This window comes from Quercus suber, unplaced genomic scaffold, assembly GCF_002906115.3.
Source record: "Quercus suber isolate HL8 unplaced genomic scaffold, Cork oak 2.0 scaffold_505, whole genome shotgun sequence".
Classification (NCBI taxonomy): Eukaryota; Viridiplantae; Streptophyta; class Magnoliopsida; order Fagales; family Fagaceae; genus Quercus; species Quercus suber.
The window spans coordinates 178,278-204,195 of record NW_027069954.1 but is presented as its reverse complement, the minus strand read 5'-3'; the positions used below and the strand labels follow the sequence as shown (position 1 = coordinate 204,195).

The window sequence follows — 25,918 nt, the reverse complement described above, 5'->3', positions numbered from 1 at the left end:
GATGGTCTAACTTTGTCCAAGCTAGTTTTTTTATCCACATGACTTGAGTTTTGCTCCTGGTTTGATACGTTTCGGATCACTTATTTATTTTCTGCCCAATTTGCTTATATAGGTCTGCCCTATTTGTTTTACAAATGCAAAGGAATTGGCCTTTGGCTGTGGGCACCTGGTGAGCTAAACTGAACTCATTGATATATTGTGCTTTTCACCTCTCCCTGATTTACATGGTGTTGCAATTTTTTTTTACTAAAGTTATTTCATTGCAGACTTGTAGAGACTGTTCAGAATTGAGCATGTCCGTGAGCCCATCACAAGTAGACTGTTAGAGATATATTAGACATATTAGCCCAATGTAATGGGCCCAAGCCCATACCTTATACTAGTAGTCTAGGATTTAGTCGCCTATATATATTTACGTTAGGATTCATTGTAACATAGGTTATTGTACTACACTCTTATACAATAAAGATATAGCCTTTATTGGATTCCTTCGTTGATGTAGGTTGACAAGACTGAGCTACATAATCCTTGTGTTCTCGGTGTTCCTATTCTATGCTTCTCCTTCCGTATCCATTCTAGCATATACAACATGGTATAACACATCGCGTTGCTAATAATATATTTAACATAGACAAAGGGAGTACATCTAGTGACTGCTCCCGCAGAATTGAAAATGTTTGAACCTTGTATGGGGGAGTTCTCCTCTCTCTCTCCCATCAATGAGATTATACAGGGTACACTATAGATTAAGGCTGTGTTTGTTTCGTGTAAAACGTTTTCCGGAAAATACATATTTTCCGGAAATATTATTTTCTGGAAAAGGAAAATATGTTTAAGTGTTTGGGTGAATTATGAAAATTGTTGTGGAAAATATTTTTATGTGTTTGGATGTATTCTAAAATGCTATTTTCCGAAAAAATTTTCATATCAACACAACAACAACAACAACAACAATAAATTCCGGTAACAACACAACAACAACAACAACAACAACAACACCACCAAATTCCGGCAACAACAACGCAACAACCACAACACAACAACCACAGCAACAACAATCAGTTCCTAAAAGAAAAAGAAAAACAACAATCAAACTTAAAAAAAAAAAAAAAAAAAAAAAACGGGAGAGATCGAGGAAGACGAAGATCGACGGCGCGGCGCGGTGCGACTTGCCGGTGCGAAGAGCGCCGGGTTCGAAGGAGTTCGACGATCGACGATCGACGGCGCGGTGCGATCGATTTTCCGGAACTGGATCTGCTCGTGACTGGATCGGCGCGGTGCGATGGGGACTGGGTTCGAGGGTTCATGGTCGCCGACGATGGTCTCTCGGCTTGGATTGGCGGTTCGTGGGTTCAAGGCCGCCGGCGATGGGCGCTGGGCGCTGGGCTTGGATCGACTCCGGCGCTGGGCTCTCTCTTTCTTTCTCCCTCTCCCTCTTCGTGCTCTCTGTTTCTTTCTCCCTCTCCCTCTGCGTGCTTTCTGCTTTTGGGTTTTCCGGAAAATGAGATTTGAAGTGAAAATAGGAACGGAAATGCATTTCCGTTGTCTAAGGGAAAATAGGAAGTGAATTTTCGGAAAATGGAATTTTCCGTAACTGCCAAACGCGCGGAAAATGTGGAAAATGATTTCCGGAAATTGATTACCACCGATTCAAACGCAGCCTAAATGAACATTACACTGCAAATTTAATTTTATTGCTTACCTTGTTATTTTGATTTGGTAGCATGGGATTCAATTCCAGGCCACGTGACAAGGTTCAATTTTCACGGAATGGATTCTATACAACACCATTCTTAAGAAAATTCTTCATTATTTATGTAGGGACTTAATTTGGATTGACCCTGAGTGATGGGTTTTCAGCCCAATAAGCCCAAACAATAAATTTATAGAGTATGGGTCCAAGAACTAGTACTGTTTTTCAGGAAAGGTTCTACTCATCAAGTAATAAAGAATACTTTCAGTTCGCTCTTTGAGGAACACTGTCCTCGGCTTTCTTTCAGTTGGTATCTCTCTCTTTCTTTTTTCTTCCTTTTTTCTTTTTCTTGTTCCAAAAGTCCCCCCCTGTTTTCTTCGTTCCTATGTTATATACTCCGTTTTTCCCCTGTTTCCATCGTACACGTGTAGTTCTTATCCTGGGAGCTCATTTCTGTCCCATCCAGTACCTACCGGAACTTTTAGCTTAGTGGTCATAAAGTTGCTTGGTTACTATTCAGGTATCACCTCCACATTAATGCGGCCAGAGTGTTAGCTGGAAAGCATTTAATGAGGAGGTGATAGACTTTAGAAGATATTTACTACCTTCTCTGACGCCTCTTTAAGCTATATCCAATTTCCAGTCCAGATACAACTTGGCGGAGTCTTTCCGCTAGCATGAAGGTTACCTTCTCCTCGGACTTTGGTGTCCTCGGACGTGTGTTATACCGCTGTATATAATACCTACTCGTTTCTTTCATATCACCCATTTGATGTGAATAAAACTTTTTTAGGCTGTCCTCGGACAACTACGTGTTCTCGGATTGGGCCTTTGGGCCCCGAGCCCACTTTTGAGGACTACAATACCTTTTTAGTTAACAGGCCCCACAATAGCCCCTCAAAATCTCGTTTTTTGTCACCTCGGGAAAAAAGGAGATTTTGATATCCAACCCTCATTTATTTCGTAGGTTTCCCCCGCTTTCAGAATGTCTTTTGGTTTGCCCAAGGCACGCTCCTGACGCTTCGGCGTCATGGGCACGCCATTATTAAATGGTAACTGCTCTGTTGTCCCATACGTTCAACGACCTGATGCAAATCTAACAGTGGGGGATCCTTTACATTTATAGACGGGGTTTTTCCCGCTCCTACTCTCTGTGCTCTTGTAAAGTGCCTTTCAAATCAAATCTTTCTTCAGTTACAAATTACTCTCTCTCTCAGCACGTATTCATTGAATCTGTCTTTCTCTCATTACTCTACACTCTCATAAATACCAAGAGTTCGTCCGAGGAGCTTATTTTCCACACCTGTAAGTTTCCTTAACCCTCCCTAGTTTTTCATCTTCTGTATCAATTTTTCTCTGCTATTGTTAGAAAATGGGTAGATTTATGCATCTAGTTGATTCCGAGGAGCAAATGGAATCATTTAGGGCTACGTACAGGATTCCCTCAACAGTGGGTATGAGATACGCTTCCTCCCAAACCTGGTCGCACGATAGAAAAACGGGGGAGGTAGCCATTCCCATGGTAGCTTTTGTCGAAGGAGGGATGACTATCCCAATGGGTAATTTGACGAGAAGCTACCTTAGGCTTTAAACGCCTTATACAACTTAGGTTTGACACACCACGATGTGAATTGGGTATATAACCTCAATCATTTGAGGGACCAGGGGTATTACCTTAAGTCTAGGTACCCTGCGGTAAGACTAATTCAGTGCCTTCCTACCTCAAACAAGGGTTTTAAAGACGACTTCCTTATTTTTTCCGGGAAGTGGCACGATGGTTCGCCTTGCCCAACTGAAGAGGGACAACCAGGTGGGGTTCCTAGGATATGTGTCCCTGATAAGTTAGATTAATTTTTTAACTTAAAATTTTTTTATTATTTTGGCGCAGTTTTTATTCCTAATGGAAATTTCTTTTTATGTTTTAATTACTCTGCAGACAAACGCGCAACTAGGCGTCGTCTCAGGCTGGTCAACAGGGAAAGCCTAGATAGAATTTTGCGGTCCGAGGTATTCGTGAATCCCTCCGACGGCCAATTACGAGCCGCACACCTAATACTCAAGTATAAGCCTGCGTCCACAGCCTTTCAGGCTCCCAAGTATGTGATAAAGGCAAAAGATCCTCGGCTCCACCATATCAGTGTAACCTTTGAGGGATTCATCGTTCCTGAGGGCGAACCTATTCCTGAAGGTGAGCCCTTTACCGAACCTTTGTCGGAGGCTAATCTTTCTACGGGAGCTTCGTCATCACGCTCTACTCCCCAAAAAGTAGGAGAAAGAGACAAAGAAAAAGAAACTGCAGAAGAAGAAGAAGAAGAAAAAGAAGAAGAAGAAATCCCCGGAGGACTTATGGAGTTGCCCGATTCTGCCGACGAATTTGAAGTTTTTGATCACCCCTAGTCTCCTGAAGCGACTTCTAAGAAGATGGTCATCCAAAGAAGAAGCCAGAAGAGCTTGAAAGAAGTAATTGAGGGTCAGCCTGGCAGAGTGGTGGAAAAGCAAGGTCAGGTCCAACCTCCGTCTCTTCCCCCTCCACCTCCTCAGTCATCCCAACCAACGGTGAATGACCCCAGTGAACCGAAGAGGAGAAGAGAGCCGAAGGGCAAAGAAGTGATGGGCGCTGGGCGAACTCCTACTACTAGCGAGGGTGAGGACCAAAGAGCTGCTAAGCAGCAGAAAACAAGTCATGGAACACAACGAGAGGTGGATAAAACAACCACTCGGTCCTCAGATCCCGAAGCCTGGCTCCCAACCCCTACGCTCGACAAAAGGCCTATAAAAGAGGATGCTTCAATTAGGGACTTCAGTGGCGGGCTCGGGTGCAGAGTTGCCTCGGCATTAGAAGAAACACTTCTTCTTCCTAGGGCCATGGCTGAGCTGAGAGCGATTAAGAAGGACGAGGTCTTTCAAAATACCAAGAGATACTTGGGCATGGTATGACACTACAATCGTTGCATTATTCTTTTTATTTGACTATTATTGTATGTATAGATATATTTCTTATTGTTGTATATTTTTAACTCCCTTTTTCTCTAGGCCGTACAAGCCACTTTCAGGCTGGAGGAGATAGCCAAATCCTACTACGATCAAATTGACGATGAGAAGAAGAAAAGGATATCAGCTGTACGCACTCTGAATGCTTCTGAGCAAAACATTGCGCAGCTAAAGAAGAAGTTAGCAGCCGAAGAGGAGGCTCGGAAAAGTGCCGATTCGGCCCTAAAGGGGTTCCAAAAACAGGCCGAGGACCAGGGGCGGCTTCTACGTGACGCCAACGCCCAGTTGGCAACCTCTAAGGAACAGGTGCTGACCCTGCAGAAACAACTGGAGGAAGTCCAGAAGCTCAGAGATCAGGCGGAAAAAACCAAAGCCGAGGCTGAGAGGGGAAAAGATGCCGCTGAGCAGCAGGGTTACAATATGGGAGTGGCCGACACAGAGGATAATTTCCGAGCTGAGGTTCCCGTCATGTGCCGGGAATACTGTGCCCGGACTTGGCAGGAAGCCCTTGACCGAGCTGGAGTTGAATCTTATTCAGAGTTAAGGAAACCTGAAAACATTTACTTCCCCCCAGCTATTCGGGCCTCCACTCCCTCTACCCCAATAGGGGAGGTATCTGTTATTGTTGCTGAGCCTCCAGAGAAAGTTCAGACTCAGGTTCTTCCCACACTCAGCCAACAGGAACCATTATTAGCGCCTGGCAAAGAAAAGGATTTATTCTCGGCCAAAGAAATAGCAAGGCTCAAAGACGGAGCAGCCTCCCATACTTTTGAACAGGCCTTAGCTTCGACTACCCGGCCTGCTGAAGAGGCTCCCACGGCGCAGGAAAAAGATGTTCACTAAGAGGTAGCTGGCAAAGCCCCTCCCAAGCTCCAAATAAAGTTAACCAAATAGTTGCTTGTAATTAACTTTCTTGTTCCTGTAGTATCCCTTGTATCTTTTCTCTCTTTTTGACAAGTTATAAGAGACATCCGAAGTTTTCATCTATTATCTATATAATTTTATGCATGGTTACTCTTTATCACTTTCATTTGTTTATCCACTTGTCTTATGGTCTCGGGTCGTAAGAAAGATAAAAGTTGACACGATGGGGAAGAATCATAACTTTATACTCAGAATCATAGTAGTAACCCTTGCGGCTTTATAAAGGCTCTTTATAACATTCATTAGAAGATTATACTTACCTAGGATAGTACTTTTACGGTTCATCCAGAGGGGTACTAATCCCTTTGAAATGCTTTAAGTGATGCTCATAACATATACTTCGATATGTATCTTTAATCACACGAACCTCTTTTAGAAAGCCTTGATTACAAGCAAGCTTAATATCTAAATAGTTTGTTATAGCTTAGTTTCGGTTTAATACTTACATTCGTAGCATAATGTTTCCACTAAGTTGTGGTCCGAGAACCGGACATGACTTAGTTTCTGTTTAATACTTCCATTCATAGTGTACTTAATTTCCACTAAGCTATGGTCCGAGGACTTGACATGACTTAGTTTCTGTTTAATACTTCCATTCATAGTGTACTTAATTTCCACTAAGCTGTGGTCCGAGGACTTGACATGACTTAGTTTCTGTTTAATACTTCCATTCATAGTGTACTTAATTTCCACTAAGCTGTGGTCCGAGGACCTGACATAACTTAGTTTCTGTTTAATACTTCCATTCATTCTATAGACACATATTGCAGAAGCAAGATAAATTACAAGGGAAAGTAAAACATAAATTGTTAATAATAATACCTTCTCAAGTTGCTTACATTCCAGAGATGGAGTATGGTTTTTTCATCTAAATCTTCTAAATAGTAAGCCTCTATCCCCGCAACAGACGTAATACGATATGGCCCCTCCCAATTGGGTCCCAACTTTCCCCAGGCTGGGTTTTTGGTATTTCCCAAGACCTTCCTTAAAACTAAGTCACCCGGAGATAACGGCCTTAGTTTGACATTTGCATCATAACCCTGCTTCAGCTTGTGCTGGTAGTATGCTAGCTGAACCATAGCTTTTTCTCGTCGCTCATCTATTAAGTCTAGACTTTTTCTTAGCAGCTCATCATTCCCGTCTGGGGTGAAATTACTGGTTTTCAATGTCGGAAAACCAGTTTCGATAGGAATCACCGCCTCAGCCCCATACGTCATCGAGAATGGGGTCTCCCCTGTTGATCGTCGGGGCGTCGTCCTATACGACCAGAGAACATGCGGGAGTTCTTCTACCCATTTTCCCTTTGCCTCATCCAACCTTTTCTTAAGTCCACTCACTATGACTTTGTTGACGGCCTCGGCTTGTCCATTTCCCTGTGGATAGGCTGGGGTAGAATACCTATTTTTTATCCCCAAGTCGGCACAGTATCTTCTGAAAGCTTTGCTATCAAATTGCAGACCGTTGTCCGAGATGAGAGCTTGAGGGACCCCAAATCGGGTAATGATATTCCTTAACAGGAATCTCTTGACGTCAACATCCCTGATATTAGCCAAAGGCTCAGCTTCAACCCACTTCGTGAAATAATCCGTACCAACCAGCAGATACTTCTTATTTCCTACTGCTCTAGGGAAAGGGCCAACAATACCCAAGCCCCACTGAGCGAAAGGCCAAGGACTAGAAAGAGGATTAAGGACTCCTCCAGGCTGATGAATATTCGGTGCGAACCTTTGGCACTGATCGCATTTCCTCACATACTCTTGCGCTTCCTTCTGCATGCCTGGCCACCAGTAACCTTGGGTGATCGCCCTATGAGACAAAGACCTCCCTCCAGTATGACTGCCACAAATTCCCTCATGTAACTCTTCTAGCAGGTCCTCTGACGCTTCAGGGCGTACACAGAACATATAAGGCCTAGAGTAAAAGCGTTTGTACAACTTCTTATCCTCAGACAGCCAAAATCGGGGGGCCTTTCTTCGTATCTTTTCTGCTTCTGACTTGTCCTCGGGCAGTGTGTCCTTCTCGAGGAATAGTATTATAGGATCCATCCAGTTACGCGCCAAATTGACCTGATTGACTTGTAGCATTTCTGTTATTCCTCGGGTAGGTGTACCCAAGTCCTCGACCATGATCATCCGAGGTAAATGTTGAGCCGAGGAAGTAGCCAGAGTAGCCAGAGAATCCGCATGGGCATTTCCACTCCTAGAGACATGGGTTACTTTAAAAAATTCAAACTTAGCTTGTATATGCCTAACCTGGCTCAAGTATTCTTGCATTCTTGTATCTCGAGCTTCTAGCTCCCCTTTGACCTGGCCCACTACAAGCCCTGAGTCCGAGAAGATCTCCACAGCCTTTCCACCCAGTTTACCGACCATTGTCATTCCTGCTAGTAAGGCTTCGTACTCTGCTTCATTATTAGTAGCTGAGAATCCCAGCCTAAGAGACTTTTCGATGATGACTTCCTCGGGAGATATCAATACAAGTCCTATTCCAGACCCCCGCTGATTTGCTGCCCCATCCACATACACCGTCCAGAGTGAAACAGGTTGAGCAGAAATGAGGCCAACCGATTTTTCATCCATGCCACCTGGGTCTGTCTCTGTCTCTTCAGGACCTTCAGTAAACTCGGCTACTAGATCGGCGAGCACCTGACCCTTCACGGAAGTGCGGGGCATATACTTGACATCAAAAGCTCCTAAAATTGTGCCCCACTTGGCAACCCTACCAGTATAGTCTGCACTTCGAAGTACTGTTTTGATCGGATATTGAGTTAGAACAACCACTGTGTGCGCCTGAAAATAATGGGGAAGTTTTCTGGTGGTGTGCACCACTGCTAAAATGGCCTTTTCTAACGGCAGGTAGCGTATCTCAGCCTCGTGAAGAGACTTACTCACATAATAGACCGGCCGTTGTACTCCGTTGTCCACTCGTATCAGAACAAAACTAATCGCATAAGTGGTGATCGCCAGGTAGGAAAAAAGAACTTCGTCTACCTCGGGGCTAGACATGATGGGTGGCCGAGATAGATACTCATTCAGCTGCTGAAATGCTAAGTCACACTCCTCGGTCCATTCATATCCTTTCCACTTGTGGAGCAGTAAGAAAAAAGGTCTGCACCTATCCGCCGATCTGGATATGAATCTGTTCAAGGCGGCGGTCATCCCGGTCAGTCTCTGGACCTCCTTGGGATTCCGAGGTGGTTGCAAGTTAGCAATGGCTCTAATCTGGTTGGGGTTGACTTCAATTCCCCTATGAGTCACCATGTAACCCAGAAATTTACCTGAACTTACCCCAAATAAGCATTTAGATGCGTTCAGTCGCAATTTATGCCTCCTTAATATCTCAAAAGTGTGGTTAAGGTCCGCCACGTGCTCGGCCACTACCTTACTCTTTACGACCATGTCATCAATATAGATCTCAATGTTTCTACCCAACTGCCGCTCAAACATTTTCGTCATCATTCTCTAGTAGGTAGACCCTCGTTCTTCAAACCAAAGGGCATTACCTTATAATGGTAATTTTCAGTGGGAGTGAGAAAAGCAGTCTTCTCCTGGTCGTCTAACGCGAGCGGGATCTGGTGGTAGCCTTGAAAGGCGTCCAAAAAACTCATCCGAGGATGACCCACTGTAGCATCCACCAACTGATCTATACGGGGCATGGGAAAAGGATCTTTCGGGCATGCTCTGTTAAGATCCGTAAAATCAACACACACACGCCACTTTCCACTTTTCTTTTTCACTACGACTGTATTGGCTAGCCACTGAGGATAAAATACCTCCTTGATTGCCCCAGCCTGCTTCAACTTGGTCACCTCATCTTTAATAGCCTCGACATGTACCTTGGACGGACGCCGAGGTGGTTGCTTCTTTGGAATACACGAGGGGTTGACATTAAGATGATGACAGATGAACTCCGGATCCACCCCTGGGGCCTCATAGGCACTCCATGCAAACACATCAACGTTCTTTCTAAGAACCTCGATTAACTGCTCTTTCTCTAACAGGGGCAACTGAGCCCCAACTTGAAAATACTTCTTTGGATCATCACCAACGTTTACCCTTTCCAAATCTTCACACCTCATCTCCTCTAGGGACGCGCCAAATTGGGCTCCCTGACCCCTTGATTGCTATAAATCGCTTTCGGCTACAGCCGAAGTACTTGTCTCTGGTCGATGTTGAATGGCCATTATCATACACTGCCTAGCCATATTCTGGTTTCCCAAAATCTCTGAAACCTCGCCCCCCGAGGGATACTTCACTTTCTGATGAAGAGTGGAAGAAACAGCCCCCAAGGCATGCAACCATGGTCTTCCCAAAATCGCTGTATACGGAGAAAAGGCATCTACCACAATGAAATCTACCTCCACCATATCTGACCCATTCTGCACGGGTAATCTGACCATCCCCAACAGGGTGACCGATTTGCCTTCGAAGCCCACCAGCGGGGAACTATATGTTGTCAAATCTTCAAGTTTCAAATTCAGCCCCTTGAATAAATCAGGATACATTACTTCAGCGGCACTTTCGTCATCAACCATCACTCTCTTAACGTCGTACCCTCCGATCCTAATCGTAACCACCAAAGCATCATCATGCGGTTGTATGGTTCCTCTCTTATCCTCTTCTGAGAAGCCTAACACCAACGAGGCGCCCGATCTGGCCCTCTTCGGCCTTGAGTTGGAGTCCTCCTCCGAGCACTGAGATACAGACATTACCCTGGAAGGGCAAGACCCAGTCCTCCCCGGGGCAGCGAATATGACGTTTATCGTACCCAAAGGAGGTCCCCTAGAGGCGTCTCCCTGAAACGCAGAGCCTGCGTGGCCTCCTCGGCCGCCAGATTGATACAGAAGTTGGGTCAACTTTCCCTCCTGCACTAATTGCTCTAAGTGATCCTATAGATTGTTACAATCTTCGATGATATGTCCGTGATCCTGATGGTATTGGCAGTAAAGATTCCGATTACGCTTCGCAGGATCCCCCGCCATCTTGTTGGGCCACCTAAAGAACGGCTCGTTCTTTATCTTCTCCAGAACTCGCTGTACTGGTTCTCGGAACACGGTACTAACCACCTGGGAGTTGGCAGGCCTTGACTGCCCCCCAAAGTCCCTCCTAGGTCGGTTGTTGTTGTACCGGTTCGGCCTGAAATCCCTCCTCTCTTGAGTTACCGCTTTAGACTCCCCTCTGCCTTGCATCTGATCTTCCTCTACTCTCCTATATTTATCTATCCGATCCATAAGCTGACGTACACTAGTAACAGGCCTGCCAGTCAGAGACTTCCTCAGACCGTGCTCAGTTGGAAGACCTTCCTTAAAAGTATTCATAGCCACGTCATCGTGAGCCCCATCCACCTCGTTGAACATTTCCCAGTATCTGTCAGAGTAGGCTTTTAGGGTTTCCCCCTCTCACATAGACATGGATAGTAGCGACCCCAAGGGTTGAACGACCCTTTTACAGGTAATAAATCGAGCGCCAAAGGCCTGAGTGAGCTTCTCAAAAGAGTCAATAGTATTAGTTCTCAAGCCATTAAACCATCTCATTGCCACCGGGCCCAGGCTAGACGGGAAAACCTTACACATCAAAGCTTCGTCCCTGGCATGAATAGCCATTCTCTGGCTGTAGTGGCTAACATGTTCCACTGGGTCTGTTGACCATTATAAATGGTGAACACAGGCTGGTGGAATCGCCGAGGGAGACTAGCGTCTTCAATATGTCGTGTGAAAGGCGACTTGGAGACCTGATTCAAAGCCTTATTCAAGGCATCATTCCCCCGACCCTGGCGAGTCGGACTTTTACTTCTTCGCCTACGGTGGTGTTCTTCCTCGCACGAAAAAGACTCACTGGGGGGAGTTCTCGACCTCTACCTGTAACTGGTGTCATCCGACTCCTCAGAAGAGTGCTTAGAGTTATGAGCCTTACGCCTTCGTCGTTCATATCGCAACTCCCTCTTCAACTTGTTGATCTTCTGCTGCAAATTTCCTCCATTCTTTTCAGGGGAAACATGACCTTTCCCCCGGGAGCGGCTTCTATCTGTATGGGTTGTACGAGTACTTCCCTCATGACCCTCCCCTTGTTCGTGGTCTACCAACGGATCGCCGTGCTGAGAACCCCTAGACTCTGCTTGGTGTTGATTAGCATTTGCCTGTTGCGAGCCCGCCAACGGTTGCTGCGGTACTCCCTCTTCCATCGTGAGTATCACACCTGCCCTTCCCTCTCAACAGATCAAGTTCTTCCCACAGACGGCGCCAATTGTAGGGACTCAATTTGGATTGACCCTGAGTGATGGGTTTTCAGCCCAATAAGCCCAAACAATAAATTTATAGAGTATGGGTCCAAGAACTAGTACTGTTTTTCAGGAAAGGTTCTACTCATCAAGTAATAAAGAATACTTTCGGTTCGCTCTTTGAGGAACACTGTCCTCGGCTTTCTTTCAGTTGGTATCTCTCTCTTTCTTTTTTCTTCCTTTTTTCTTTTTCTTGTTCCAAAAGTCCCCCCCTGTTTTCTTCGTTCCTATGTTATATACTCCGTTTTTCCTCTGTTTTCATCGTACACGTGTAGTTCTTATCCTGGGAGCTCCTTTCTGTCCCATCCAGTACCTACCGGAACTTTCAGCTTAGTGGTCATAAAGCTGCTTGGTTACTATTCAGGTATCACCTCCACATTAATGCGGCCAGAGTGTTAGCTGGAAAGCATTTAATGAGGAGGTGATAGACTTTAGAAGATATTTACTACCTTCTTTGACGCCTCTTTAAGCTATATCCAATTTCCAGTCCAGATACAACTTGGCGGAGTCTTTCCGCTAGCATGAAGGTTACCTTCTCCTCGGACTTTGGTGTCCTCGGACGTGTGTTATACCGCTGTATATAATACCTACTGGTTCCTTTCATATCACCCATTTGATGTGAATAAAACTTTTTTAGGCTGTCCTCGGACAACTACGTATTCTCGGATTGGGCCTTTGGGCCCCGAGCCCACTTCTGAGGACTACAATACCTTTTTAGTTAACAGGCCCCACAATTTATATATAGTTATTCTTTTTCAATTATTCACAGATTTTGATAGTTTTTAAAGCTTTTACAGATTTTTGCAAACCATTAGAGGAAAAATTCACACAAACCCTCAAGATTGCTACTTATAGAATCCATGCTTAATTGTATTATGAGAGTGATTTGCCTTTGAATCCACTAACTAACTCAATTGAGTGGAGGCCAGTATCATCTAAAGGAAAATAATTAACATTCGCTTAAAACTTGAGGGACCAATTGTGCTCATAGATAAATTTCAGGAACCAATAGTGTAGTTATGACTTTTTTGTATTTCATGTAAAAGTTTTATCAAAACCTTCTTAAATTTATCCATTAACAAATGCTTTAAGGGTACACATTAACTGGATCCATCTAATAATAATAATTTGATAGTGGGTGCGGAAGGAAAGAATTTAAACCAAGAAATTTTTATTGAAAACACAAAAAATTATTAATTACGATAATGGTCTTTTGTGAATCTATTAACTATTGAAAAGCTATTCAAGGGTAAAAGACCTTGTTCGATGGCTCACCGACAATATAAACAAGTTTGGTGTAGGCATTGTGCATGTTTCTTTTGATAATTTGACCATGGGATGGGAGGGATTTAAAAAAAAAAATGTAGTTTATTACGTACAGAGGTTATTTTAGTTTTGTTGAGAGAATGATATATTTCGATATAAATTAATATTGGTATATTGTTTTGGGATTATCGTTATATATATACTTTGTAGGGGCCTTTTTTGTGTTTTTGGGGTTGGGCTGGGCTGCTTCCTGCGGTGATGGGCCCGAGTATTTTTCTGAGTAGGAGAGTTGAGACCGGCCCAACTGTAACTCACTTTGGGCCGGTTTGTGCACAAACTGAGCCTTGTCTGCCAGGAACGTTCTTACGGCAAGCAGAGCTATTACAAAGAGGTTACGGCAGGTAGATATAATAACAATAAAGAAAAACAGAGTATAGCGGCTTTTTCTTAATAACGAGGCCGAGTGTTCTTATGGCAATCACGTTAATAACAATGGTAATAATAATAACAGCTTTTATAGAAAAGAATAACTGAATGAACGATGGTGAAAGTTAATAAATATCAAGTCAAGTTTAAGTTTGCTATGGCAAAGAATCAAGGAGGAAGAATGTTTCCTCTCAATCAAACCAATCTCCTAGGAGAATATCTTGCCGTGGGGATTAATAACTTTGAGGGAATCGGACCTAAGTGATAAATACTTGAAAGAATTCCTTTTGCTTAATTGTTTCTTAGAGAGTGGGATTTTGAGGGGGAGAGAAGAGAAACGATCTATTGGTGCATGCCCATCATCCTTACTCTTTGTTTTCTTATCTTTTTCTTCTTTTCTTTCTTTTTCTCTTAATTTTTCTTCTATTTTTTCCTTCCCCTGTTTTTCGGTCCCCTGTACAGGGCATGGCAAGGATCCTTCTATAGGGCCTGCTGTGATTGATTTTTACTACTTTACCCTCCAACGGCCTTTGTCTGGTCTGGGCGTACTTGCCGACCACCGTCTATATACTACTTACCCTCGCCAGACAAAGACAGGTTTGTGTTTGTTTCTTAGTCCGCCGTAGCACTTTCTCCTGCCGCGGCGTAAATGCTCTCTCTCTCGCCCTATGGCATGCACCCAACGTTCCCCCCCAACCTTGCCTCTTTTGGGTGGTCTGTCATCCCAGCAGGACGTACCTCTCAAAAGGGCTTGGACAGGGAGCGTAAAATAGATCTTTTCCCCTCTCCCCACCACTAAACCACACCTCCTCTTACCTCTTACCACTGACCCATGACCCCACCACATCCCATATTGGCTGGGTACAGGCTGGTGGCGCCTGGGTCTTGCGCGTGCTTTCCTGTTATGTACATTCAAAGTCTGCTTGTGGCTCATGCGTTTGTTGTGATCTGAAGCTTTGTTTGCATTGTCTGCCATGCTTCTTTGTTCTTTCATGTGGGCCGTTCCGTACATTCCACTGCTTCCCTTTGGATTGGGCTTCTCTTAATACTAGGTTTCACATTTCTCTTGGCCCAATTCCTGGTTATACTCATGTCCTGTTTCATTACTTGGTATTTCCTGCCATGACGATATGTTCCTGCTAGGCCTCTTTTCAAGCCTGCCGTTTCATTCCTTCCCCCAGTGATTTAACAGAGTTACTGGTGTTCTCACTCATGGGCTCCATTGTCCCTTTCCTTTTCCCTTGGGCCTGCAGCCCATTTACTTCCTTTAGACTTCCTTGGCCCATTCACTATCTTTGCATTCCCATGGGCTTTTTGCTAACTTGATTGGGCTTCCCCGGCCCAATCTCCTCATTCTCATCCTTGGGGTTTATGGGCTTGCCATCAACCCCTACTTTCTTTGTTTACATTACTTTGGGCCTGCCGCGGCCCATTCTCACTTTTCTATACCACATACTGCCCATGGGTGCCATTTCTCTCTTTCCAGGCCCTTTGGGCCCATTTGCTTTCTCAAGACCCATTTATTCATGTTATGGGTCTGTGCTCTATTATTCCTGCCGCCTGTTCTTAATAGTCTTATTTCTATGCCTGCCACTCTTATTGCCTGTTTTGCTGGGTTGGGCCTGCTTTACAAAAATGACCCTCAACATACTTTAATATTCAGTGTGTCTATATATATATATATATAAGCCATTTCTGTATGTATTTACGTATATAATTTATTTATTTTTATATCTTTATGAACATATTATTTAAAATTCACATATTTTATAAGTTCAAATATTAGCCTAAGTGCATTTACCTAATGTTTTTGCTTTAATAAAATATTTTATAACCCCTTTTTCTTTTCTTTTTTAATATTTTAACCATTTTTTGTTGTATTGGCCGAAATACTAAAAAAGAATCTCAGGTACAGTTGGTATTTACTAATACAACATGGTATTTTATCCGGTTCATTTTAGAGGAATATCAATATAGTCAATATGGTATTGACTTTCTTGACGTAAAACCCTTTTTTGTTGTTGAGTATTTTGTGTAGATTTTTATATGTAAGAAAGGGTGTGAGTTTGACCAATATGTTGGTTTGGTCTAGTGATTAGGGCTTGGGCCAACATGCCTTAAGACATGGGTTTGAGTTTGACCAATATGTTTGTTTGGTCTAGTGATAAGCGTGTTGCAATTTTTTATATCCTACTTGTAAGTTGTTCACCTAGCTCATCAATAACTATGGTGTGCAGTTTTAGCTTAGGAGTGGCTAGGTTTTTACTTTGGTCGTGCCCAAATAGAAAAGCCATACTAGTCATCCTCATTAACCATTTTTTTTTAAATTACCAAAAAAAGGGTGTGAGTTTGTGTTTTATGACTTGTTTCACCTTGAAAATTTACAAAGCCTTTTGTGAATGTAAAATAATATATACACTAATGAAAAAAAATAATTAAGAAAATTGATGGAAATATGTTTTCAAGAGCACATGCGCCTTTGTAGTGTACTTTTTTTTTGAGAATCAGGTCGACCTTTGTAGTGTACTTGAACATGTGTGTTCTTTTTTTTTTTTTTTTTTTTTGCTTATAATATGACGATAAACTTTTTTTTTTTTTGAATAGGATAATTACAAATTTAAAGGAAGTGTTTTTAAGCAGCCTCAAAGTTACATTATATTCAAGATAATGATCAATTTCCTTTGCTATATGTGGTGCCTTAAAATGTCTGTCACTAGTTCCCATGATGTGGTCGGCATTGACTAGAACTTTATGGAGTCCATCTTGGAAATTTAAGACTTGACAAAGAAAGGGGAACAAGTTGGCCAACTAGTCATGTACAATCAATTTCATAAAGAAATTTCATACCAGCTTCTTTGCTTTGCTCTTCATTTTTTACTCCTTTTCATACTAGCCTTTTGTTTTCTTTGAAACAGCGTTATCATAATTTGATAAATGAAACTTCCTTATCTTTTTCCAAAAGCCCAATTTGATGAATGAAACTTCCTTATTTTTTCCCAAAAGTCCAAAACTTAGTATGAACCACATTTAAAGATGAATTTATTAATTATAATTTTTTTTTTAAATGATAGATATTATAGGTTCATAAAAAAAAAAAATCAATTTGTTTTGATGTAATTGAGATTTGAATTTAATTGCCTAATTTGAATAGTTTTTTTTAGTTGAGGTAACGAGAACTCATGAATTTATTAACTACTCTTTCTTTTGGTAATTTGACTATTGGAATCGAAGGGATTTAAACAATAGAGTCAATTGCATATGGGGTTGTTTCGATTTGTTGAGAGAATAATATATTTCGATATCAATTAATATTAGTGTATTGTTTTGAGATTACAGTTATTTATATACTTTAATATTTCAATATATATTTTTTTAAGCCATTTTTATGTATTTAAGTATATAATTAATTTTTTTATATCTTTATAACATATTATTTAAAATTTGCGTATTTTATAAGTTCAAATATTAGCCTAAATACATTTACCTAATGTATTTGCATAAATAAAATATTTTATAACCTTTTTTTCTTGTCATTTTTAATATTTTAACCATTTTTTTATTGTATTTGTTGAAACATTAAAAATAAAAAAACTCAGGTACAACTGATAGGGACTAATACAACATGATGTTTTATTCAATTCATTATAGAGGAGTGGCCATATAGTCAATATGTTAAAACCCTACATTTTCTTTAAAAACACTAAAATGTGTCAATTACCCGAATTAAGTTACAATACCATTTTTTTTTTTTTTTGCCAATGGGGCTTGGCTAAGTGGATAAGGCTCGGACGCTTTGTGTACCACACCTAGGTTCGAGTCTCGCTGCCTGCAAGAGTCTGTTGGTGGGCTTTTCTTACCTCAAAACCTGGAGGTGTAATATGACCATAAATCCTTCAATTTTTTTTTTTTCTCAAAAAAAGTTACAATACTTTTTTTCTTAAAAAACAAAAAAGTTACAGGGTTTTAGGTGAGTTTATTTATTTTAACTATTTTGAAAGCTGGGTAAAAGAACTTTTTCCCCCTGAAATTGTCATGAAACAATATGGGGAAATGTTTTTGAAGACTGTGCAAATTAACGATGAGGACTCGTATGAAAAAAAAAAAAAAAAGAAGAAAACTACGCCAGTTTTAAGCTAAATGCTCTGTTTTGTAGTACAGTGAAAAGAGAAACAACACGAGAAGTTGGGCAACACACGGAAGCGGGTCACAATCATTGAAAATTTGGTGAGAGGAAATTTCTTGGTCGCTTCAACATACTATTGGAGGAGGAGCAAATCCCCTATACATACATACTAATCATAATTATTATTAAAAAAAAAAAAAACACTCTTATTCATCACAATTGTATGCAAACAACACAGATGGAGAATTCCTTACAATCGTGCATAATTCATCTCTTTTGCTTTGTCCTGTTAGCAAATGCTTCTGAGTTTGGAGTAGAGCCAGATGAGTGCGAGGAAACAAGGTGCGGAGATGATGGCCCAACCATCAAGTTTCCATTTTGGCTAAAGGGCCAACAGCCAGAACACTGTGGATACCCCGGGTTTGAGCTATCTTGCACCGAGGACGACTATACCATGCTCGAGCTGCCACATTCAGGGAAGTTGTATGTAAAGGATATCGATTATTACATGGAGCAGCGGATTTATTTATACTATCCAGATGGTTGCAATGATCCAAGACTGGTCCCCAATTTAACTTCATCTCCTTTTTCGTTTTCCTACCACATGTATAAATACACCTTCTTCAATTGTTCAACTTACAAGGATTCATCTCGGTTTGGTGTTATGCTTATCCCTTGCTTAAACAGTACCCATCATTACCAAATCGTAGCTTTAGATTCTTATGCAGATGCTAGTTATGCGCCGCAATCTTGCTGGAAGATGTATGACTCAGAGACAAATCCTTCTTTTTGGAATTATTATGGCGATCAAAATTATATTTTATTGCAGTGGAACAGTCCAAATTGCAAAATTTGCTATGCAAACGGCAGTAGATGTATACGGGCGGAGGAAAATACGGGAACCTCAGAAACTCTATGCTTACCCAAACAAAAAAGAGGTATTTACTACTTAATTTCTTCAATTTATTTCAATGTAGACCCATTAGAACTATCCCTCAATCTATGTGAAAGCGGAATTTGTTTAATTTTGAGGGGGATAATTAGTCAAGCCAGATTCCACCAACCATTGGCTTGCAATTTTATGAGAAAATTCTTTGCCCGGACAATAGTAAATGGAAATTCGTAAATTTTTTCAGATTGATTTAATACATTAATGATCACAGCCTACATTTATTTTAACAATAGATGGAAATTCGTAAATTTTTTCCAATTGATTCAGTAGAAATCTAACCAAACTACCATTAATGATCAATTTCTTATAATTCAACTCCGGTCATCCAATATTATATTTTATCTTTCCTTCCCCATGAGTGCCTTATCCAAGGTATATTAAAACTCTTTAAAAAAATCATATTTTTTTTATAAAATTTTACGCCTGATCTATAATATTGGATTTTCTAATTAAATTTGGTTTCATTAGTATTATTTCATTGATTTTTGTTTTAAATCTATCTTTATTTATTTATTTATTCATGTTGATGTTGTTGGACAATCATTTTATTAGTGAAATTTACAATAGTGACTTTGATAACTAGATATATTGTTCCAAGCTTTAATATTTATTTTAGGCTTATCCTATTATAAATTTCATGCTGTAGATGGTATTTATTTAATTTATATATTATTCAATTCTAAATGCCTACCAAATATATCAATTTGAATACGAAAAAATTAAGGAAAAAAAAAAAAAAAAAAGAGAATAGGAGAAAATTTAATTGACTTTTTTTTTTTTTTTTTTTTTTTTTTTTTTTTTTTTCATTTAGTTTAAAATATTTTTATAAAAAACAATGACAAATGGATTATGATAACTGCATAAAAATAAAAATTTTATGTGAACTTAACAAAATAAAATGGTCAACCTAACCATATTAATAATAAATAATAATAACTAATAATGAACTATTATGTAACAAATTCAAAAATTGCACCTTTATTTTTTTGTCATTAACTCTTAATATTCAAGTTCTCTTTTTATTAATTTTTTTTAAAAAAAATTTAAGTTTCTTAATGACTCCTCTGAAAAAAAAGAAAAAAGAAATAATGAAGCCACCATTGCATAAACCTAAATTTTAACTATGTGATAAAAGAATAGAGGAAGAAATGTTGAATTCTTGTAAAATTTTAAATGCATCCAAGGTATTGACAAAGACATACAACTTTGGAGGTATATAATTATGTTCTTTAAAATTTTCACATTAATTTATTCATAGCTTTGTAGGAATAATATGTTTTTAACTATGAATTGATTATTTTTGTTTTCTCTATTTTAATGAAATGAAATATAAACTTGTAGTTAATTTAGACTATGGAACAATGTGATCATAATATTGAGTCCAAATCGTATTCTATGCAAACTCATATTTATTTTATTATTAATATTTTTTAGATTAATTTTACTTGTCTTTTAGTCTTGTCCCCCTAACTTAAAATCTTACCTATACCATTGGTCCTACTATCAATTGATGTTCGCAAAACCAAAATACAAAAACTTGATTACTAATTTTCCGTAGTAAGAATAATAAATTTTAAATGAAATTTTAAATAAGAAGGCCTTACTTCTAAAATTTTCTAGTTTTTTTTTTTTTTTTGGAAAATCGATATGAGAAGTAGTTATGCTGTGAAAAGACACACAAACACCACAAGACACAGTGATTAACGCTCTTAGGCTAACTTCAAACCTACCTCCACAATCAACACCAAATTTACTTCACTCTTAATAATAGCAATTACAACCACTCAAAATTTCAACAAAAATACAGCAAATCTAGCCTTTATCATTTTCGCAAGACAAAGCTTTGCTCTTAACTCACACACATAATGAAGGTGCCCAACTGCTCCTTTTATAAGGGATGGCACACCTCCTTACTACTTCTCTTTTCAATGTGGGACTAACTCTTATAATAGAATTAGTGTACCGCCTTATTATTCTTCTAGATTCCAATATCTATGAGGATTTCTCTAAACACAATTATCATGGGCTGGACTCAACAAGTTACAATACAAGAAAGGATCCATAAATGATTATACAACATTGGAAAGAAACACAACAATTTAAGTTATAGAATTATAAATTTAGGGCAGAATTCTGATAATAAAAATTACAATATAAGGTTGTATTTCAATTTTTTTTTTAAAATAATTTGATATTTGGGAGATGAGGAATTCGAATCCTCGATGTTTCTTTTTGGAACATTGGAAGCGCCAATTGAGCTTAAGGCTCTTGGCAATGAGCACTTCAATTTTAAAGCCAGCAAAGAAGAAAACAATTGAGAAAAAATGATGAGAGGGAGCATGAGAGATCAATGCTGCAAAGGAAAGGGTTCGAGTCATTGTGGCTTGCCTTGCTTAGTCTAAATTCTGGTTTCACAGTCGTAGGAACCTAACTCATTTAACTCTTGGGCTTACAGTGGTTTCCAAAGCTATGAACTCAATTTGGAAGTATGGCTATCTGATAATTCTTTTTCTTTTACATATGTGCAGGTTCACCGACAAAGCTAATAGGTAAAGTTGTTTATTCATACTTTGTTTCTTTTCTTTTCTATTCTTTTGGCTTCCTATGTACATTTATAAAGGATTCATAGTTGAAATGGTTTACATGCAGGCTCACTCCTGGGTTCCTTTCTTCTTGTACTAGTCTTCGTTGGCCGCTACCATTTCTTTCACTCAAATAGACTAGAAAAAGAGAGTCAGATTAAGATAGAGAAGTTTTTGCAGGATTACAAGGCTCTAAAACCCACAAGATACACTTATGCGGATATAAAGAGGATAACAAGCCAATTCAAGGACAAATTAGGACAAGGAGCTTATGGCACTGTGTTCAAAGGAAAACTTTCCAATGATGTCTTTGTAGCTGTTAAGATCCTCAATAGTTCCAAAGGAAATGGTGAAGAGTTCATTAATGAAGTGGGATCAATGGGGAGAATCCACCATGTTAATGTGGCTCGCTTGGTAGGCTATTGCGCTGATGGATTTAGGAGAGCTCTCATTTATGAATATTTACCAAACAAATCTCTAGAAAAGTACATATTCTCTGCTAATGGTAAGAGTCATATACTTGGTTGGGAGAAGCTTCAAGATATTGCTTTGGGCATAGCCAAAGGAATTGGTTACCTCCATCAAGGGTGTGACCAACAAATTCTACATTTTGATATCAAACCTCATAATATTTTGCTAGACCAAAACTTTAACCCCAAGATCTCTGATTTTGGTCTTGCCAAGTTGTGTTCCAAAGAAAACAGTGTGGTTTCTATGACTGTTGCAAGGGGAACAATGGGCTATATTGCACCTGAGGTTTTATCTAGGAATTTTGGGACGACCGTGTCACACAAGTCAGATGTATATAGTTTTGGAATGTTACTATTAGAAATTGTTGGGGGGAGAAAAAATATTGATACTACAGTGGAGAACACAAGTCAAGTATACTTTCCAGAATGGATTCACAATCAATTGAATCGTGGAGAATACCCAGGAATTCAACTTGAAGAAGAGAGACATGTGAAGATAGCAAAGAAACTTGCTATCGTTGGACTTTGGTGTATCCAGTGGTATCCTATTAATCGCCCTTCTATTAAAGTTGCGATTCAAATGTTGGAAGGAGAGGGGGATGATCTGAAAATTCCACCAAATCCCTTTGAGTCCACACATTCAATGAATCAGAGTTTAATCGTGCCTGGTAGACGCTCTCATGTAACACTAAGTGTTATTTCTGAATCAGAATGAAAACAATATGCAGCCACGCTCTAGAAAGCAGTATCTGAATTTTTCTACCTAATTTAGAACGAAAGCACTATAATTAATAAGTAAATGATTTTGTTAAGACTATTAGATTACATTCTCCTCAGGCAAAAGCTCAAGTGGGCCCATTGTAATTTATATTGTTTTTATTTATGAGAATTTATATTGCCCTTGTTGTACTACTTATCGTAGACTAATATATTTAAGTTTAATATGTACATTTTAAAGTGTAATTTAATAATATATGGACAATGTTTCCTTCAAATTCCTCCTATATCTTTTAAGTGAATATTAATTTTGAAAATCTAATTGTTAGATTGTATGTTCTTAATGTTCTTAATATGCTCTTCAAATTTCATTCAAATCAAATGTTATTCATTATTTGATCAATAAACTTATTTCTTATGCATATTATTTTTTATTACAAAAACCTAAATTTTAAACATGTCTTTGATGATATAGCTATTGATTTTTGATCTTCTTAATATTTTTTAAGCATGGAGGATATAATAAGAATATGCAATTCAATGGTTAGATTTTCAAAATTTACATCTAATCAAAAGATATTGGACCTCTCCAAACTAGTTTAGAGATAACTAGCACATTATTTAAAATTTCAAATGACGTTGTAGTCTATAGGCAGTTAGATCTAAAAAATATATCTTAATTAAGAAATAGATGAAATAAAAGGGATTTAAAATGGAGAGGATCCTATTCCAATTGGAAGTTGGTAGGAAAATGAGAGTGGAGGGTAAAAGGGTAAGGAGAGAGACAAGGGTAATGATGAACTCTTTCCCTTATGTGGATGTTTTAAAAGTTACATAGGGGGAGCGGAATAGATACCACTCCCTTTAAACATTAAAAGGTGAAGGAGAAGTTGTTATAAGAGAGAGTGAGATAGGGACAAGGCTTTAGACATAGAGAGAGAAAGAGTGAAATAAAGAAATGAATATTTTTGTTGGGTTGCTTATTTATTTTTTAATGGATTGGCTATATTATTTTGGGGTAATTACACTCCACTCCCTTGAGATTTGGGGATATGACATTCCACTCCAAACTTGAAAGGAAAAAACATTTTCCTCCCCTTGATATTCAATTGATCAAATTTTGTTTAAAGATGTTGTATACTAACCTACCCTTTGCTTAAGGACAGTTTTCAAATCATCCTATTACATAATTAAAATTCATTATTTTAAAATTTTAATTAAAATATTATGTGTGAATTTTGTTTATTTTTTTTCTTTTTTCAACGGGTTATGGAGAGATTTTTTGTTGTAAGTGTTTCAGTGTTTAATATAATCTACATTTTTATTCTAAATTTATTGGATATTATTTTTACTAACCATGGTTAAATTTTTATAAAGAGATTCTTATAAAAATTTAGAATATTTCATTACTAATATAAACAAAAGAAAGGGGGGGGGGGGGGGGGGGTTGTTAATTAGATTTATTATAAATAAAACTTGTTAAAACAAACGAACATCAATATCCCGTCAATAATAAATGCAGTGGAAAAGTAATAAGACAAGATATGATGACCTAGGAAAATTAATGAAACAAACTAGTTTCACAGTAAAAAACCTGGGCGAAACCTTCCCGAAAAGCAATTCACTATATTAAAGAGAAGTTTCAAATTTATACAAAGCTTTTGTCCCTAGACTTTACAATCCCCGTAAATGAACTTACAGTAAAACCTTCTACCACTTCAAAACCTCGAAACTCTTCAATATATGAATGCCACCCTTTTGCACGGATCCCAGTACGTGACTAACCAAAGATGCACGACTCCCAATACGTGACTAACAAAGAGTGTCTTTAGCTTAGTTCTTTGAATAAGATTTTGTTCCATCAAAGGGTTTTAAAAGCATAGGTTAAAGCATTCACATCAATGTAGCTATTTTAATATTTCAGTAAGAGTAAATTGCAAATTGTACCNAAGAGGAAGAAGAGAGAGAGAGAGAGAGAGAGAGAGAGAGAGAGAGAGAGAGACGAGTGTTAGTTTCTTCAAACCTCAAGGGAGGGTAGTTTTTTTTTCTCTAGGTTTGAGGTGGAGTGTCATTCTCTCAAATCTCAAGGGAGGGGAATATAATTACCCCTATTATTTTAATGTGTTGAATTTTAAAATAGAAGATGTGACGTTGGGTGTATTGTAAAATTGTGTGTTAAAATAGATAAAAATAGGTTTTTGTGTGTTAAAATAGCATTTGGCCTAGCATAGCCAATGCTAGTGCTCTCGTAAAGTTCTCACGCAGAGAATATTGTCAAAAAGGAAGAAGGTACTTGTTATAATAAGGGCATAATTGTCATAATTCATGTATTGAATTTTTTTATTTGAGTAATTATGTATTGGATTCTTTATTTAAGCGTGAACATTTTATAACTAAATGGCATTAGAAGTGCATACAATAGTCATATCATAGTTACAATTGCCCATTTTAAGTTATTTAAATATTATGTGGGCTTAGTGGGAGAACCAAGAATGCAAGTTTATCTCCATTAGGAAATTTAATGTAACAAGAAATTATCCCAATTATTTATTTATGTATTTAGATTTATTTTAATATATATTTAATAATATAAGTGATAGATAAATTTTCATCCTTTTAGGAGTCTAATTATGAATATGTTAAGGTAACCCGTGTACAGTACACCAACCAAGGCATGAGAAAATGCATATGTGGTTGGATCTGGACCATACAAGTGGAGTGGCTGTGAGCAAAGAAAGAGGAAGCGTTGGCTAAAAGATCCTATCCTTGGTTTGTGCCAAAGGTGTGACTGCCTTGGGAAGGAAGTAAGATATGCACTTAACATGGTACTCAAGCACTCACAAAAGGGAGATAGGGACTTTCCACAGTCAGTAGCTATGAGGCATCCCTTACTGGTTGAATGCATGTTGAACTACTTCAGAGACGCGTGGATCATTCACAGTACTCTTAATGTCCCTCTCATTGTTCAAGGGTTGTTTCCCAGTAGTGGCAAAGTCACCTACCCATAGGCCACAGTGCACATTGGTGCATTCTCTCTCCTCTAGTCACCAGATAATACCACAACTGTGAAAAGGTAAAAAATAAGGAAATGATGACTTGACACCTGTCTTTGTACTCAGCCATATTTCTCAAATTATAAGAGGAACATGTAGCAGAATTTAGTAAGAGTAAATTGCAAATTGTACCCCTAAGGTTTGAGACTGTTTAGATTTTACACCATTGAGTTTTAAATTTTGGATTTTACCTCCTAAAGTTAGGGAGTGCTTGGATTTTACACCCCCAAATTCTAAAACTTTAGGGTGTAAAATCCAAACATTCCCAAACTTTAGGAAGTAAAATCCAATCACCCCTAAAATATAGGGGTAAAATTCAAATTCTGAAATGGTGTAAAATCTAAACACCCCCTCAACGTCAAGGGGTAAAATCTAAATTCTAAAATTTCAAGGTGTAAAATTCAATCAGCCCCCAAACGTTAGAGGTGTAATTTACAATTTACCC

The 25,918-nt window shown here is 39.0% G+C and overlaps 3 protein-coding genes across 3 annotated transcripts; 1 reads left to right on the top strand and 2 right to left on the bottom strand.

The window, feature by feature from the left end:
- Positions 1 to 9,731: 9,731 nt before the first annotated feature.
- On the bottom strand, positions 9,732 to 10,316 carry LOC136063263 (uncharacterized). The gene has a single exon (XM_065763399.1). The coding sequence runs from the start codon at positions 10,314 to 10,316 to the stop codon at positions 9,732 to 9,734; it is 585 nt and encodes a 194-aa protein (XP_065619471.1).
- Positions 10,317 to 10,496: 180 nt separating this feature from the next.
- Positions 10,497 to 10,964, bottom strand: LOC136063262 (uncharacterized). Its single transcript, XM_065763398.1, has one exon. It carries the CDS (start codon positions 10,962 to 10,964, stop codon positions 10,497 to 10,499), a length of 468 nt encoding a protein of 155 aa, XP_065619470.1.
- A 6,926-nt stretch (positions 10,965 to 17,890) lies between these two features.
- Positions 17,891 to 22,612, top strand: LOC112000405 (rust resistance kinase Lr10). Its single transcript, XM_065763407.1, has 3 exons — positions 17,891 to 18,637; positions 21,180 to 21,200; positions 21,301 to 22,612. The coding sequence occupies exons 1-3, from the start codon at positions 17,923 to 17,925 to the stop codon at positions 22,416 to 22,418; spliced, it is 1,854 nt and encodes a 617-aa protein (XP_065619479.1). The 5' UTR covers positions 17,891 to 17,922; the 3' UTR covers positions 22,419 to 22,612.
- Positions 22,613 to 25,918: the final 3,306 nt, after the last annotated feature.

What these genes read in the sequence shown, in the direction of transcription:
- LOC136063262 (XM_065763398.1), bottom strand. Translation starts at nt 10,964, where the DNA reads ATGTTCAACGAGGTGGATGGGGCTCACGATGACGTGGCTATGAATACT.
- LOC112000405 (XM_065763407.1), top strand. Translation starts at nt 17,923, where the DNA reads ATGCAAACAACACAGATGGAGAATTCCTTACAATCGTGCATAATTCAT. An exon ending in CTTACCCAAACAAAAAAGAG is followed by an intron (nt 18,638 to 21,179) that starts GTATTTACTACT and finishes ACATATGTGCAG; the next exon opens with GTTCACCGACAAAGCTAATA. An exon ending in TTCACCGACAAAGCTAATAG is followed by an intron (nt 21,201 to 21,300) that starts GTAAAGTTGTTT and finishes GTTTACATGCAG; the next exon opens with GCTCACTCCTGGGTTCCTTT.
- LOC136063263 (XM_065763399.1), bottom strand. Translation starts at nt 10,316, where the DNA reads ATGTCTGTATCTCAGTGCTCGGAGGAGGACTCCAACTCAAGGCCGAAG.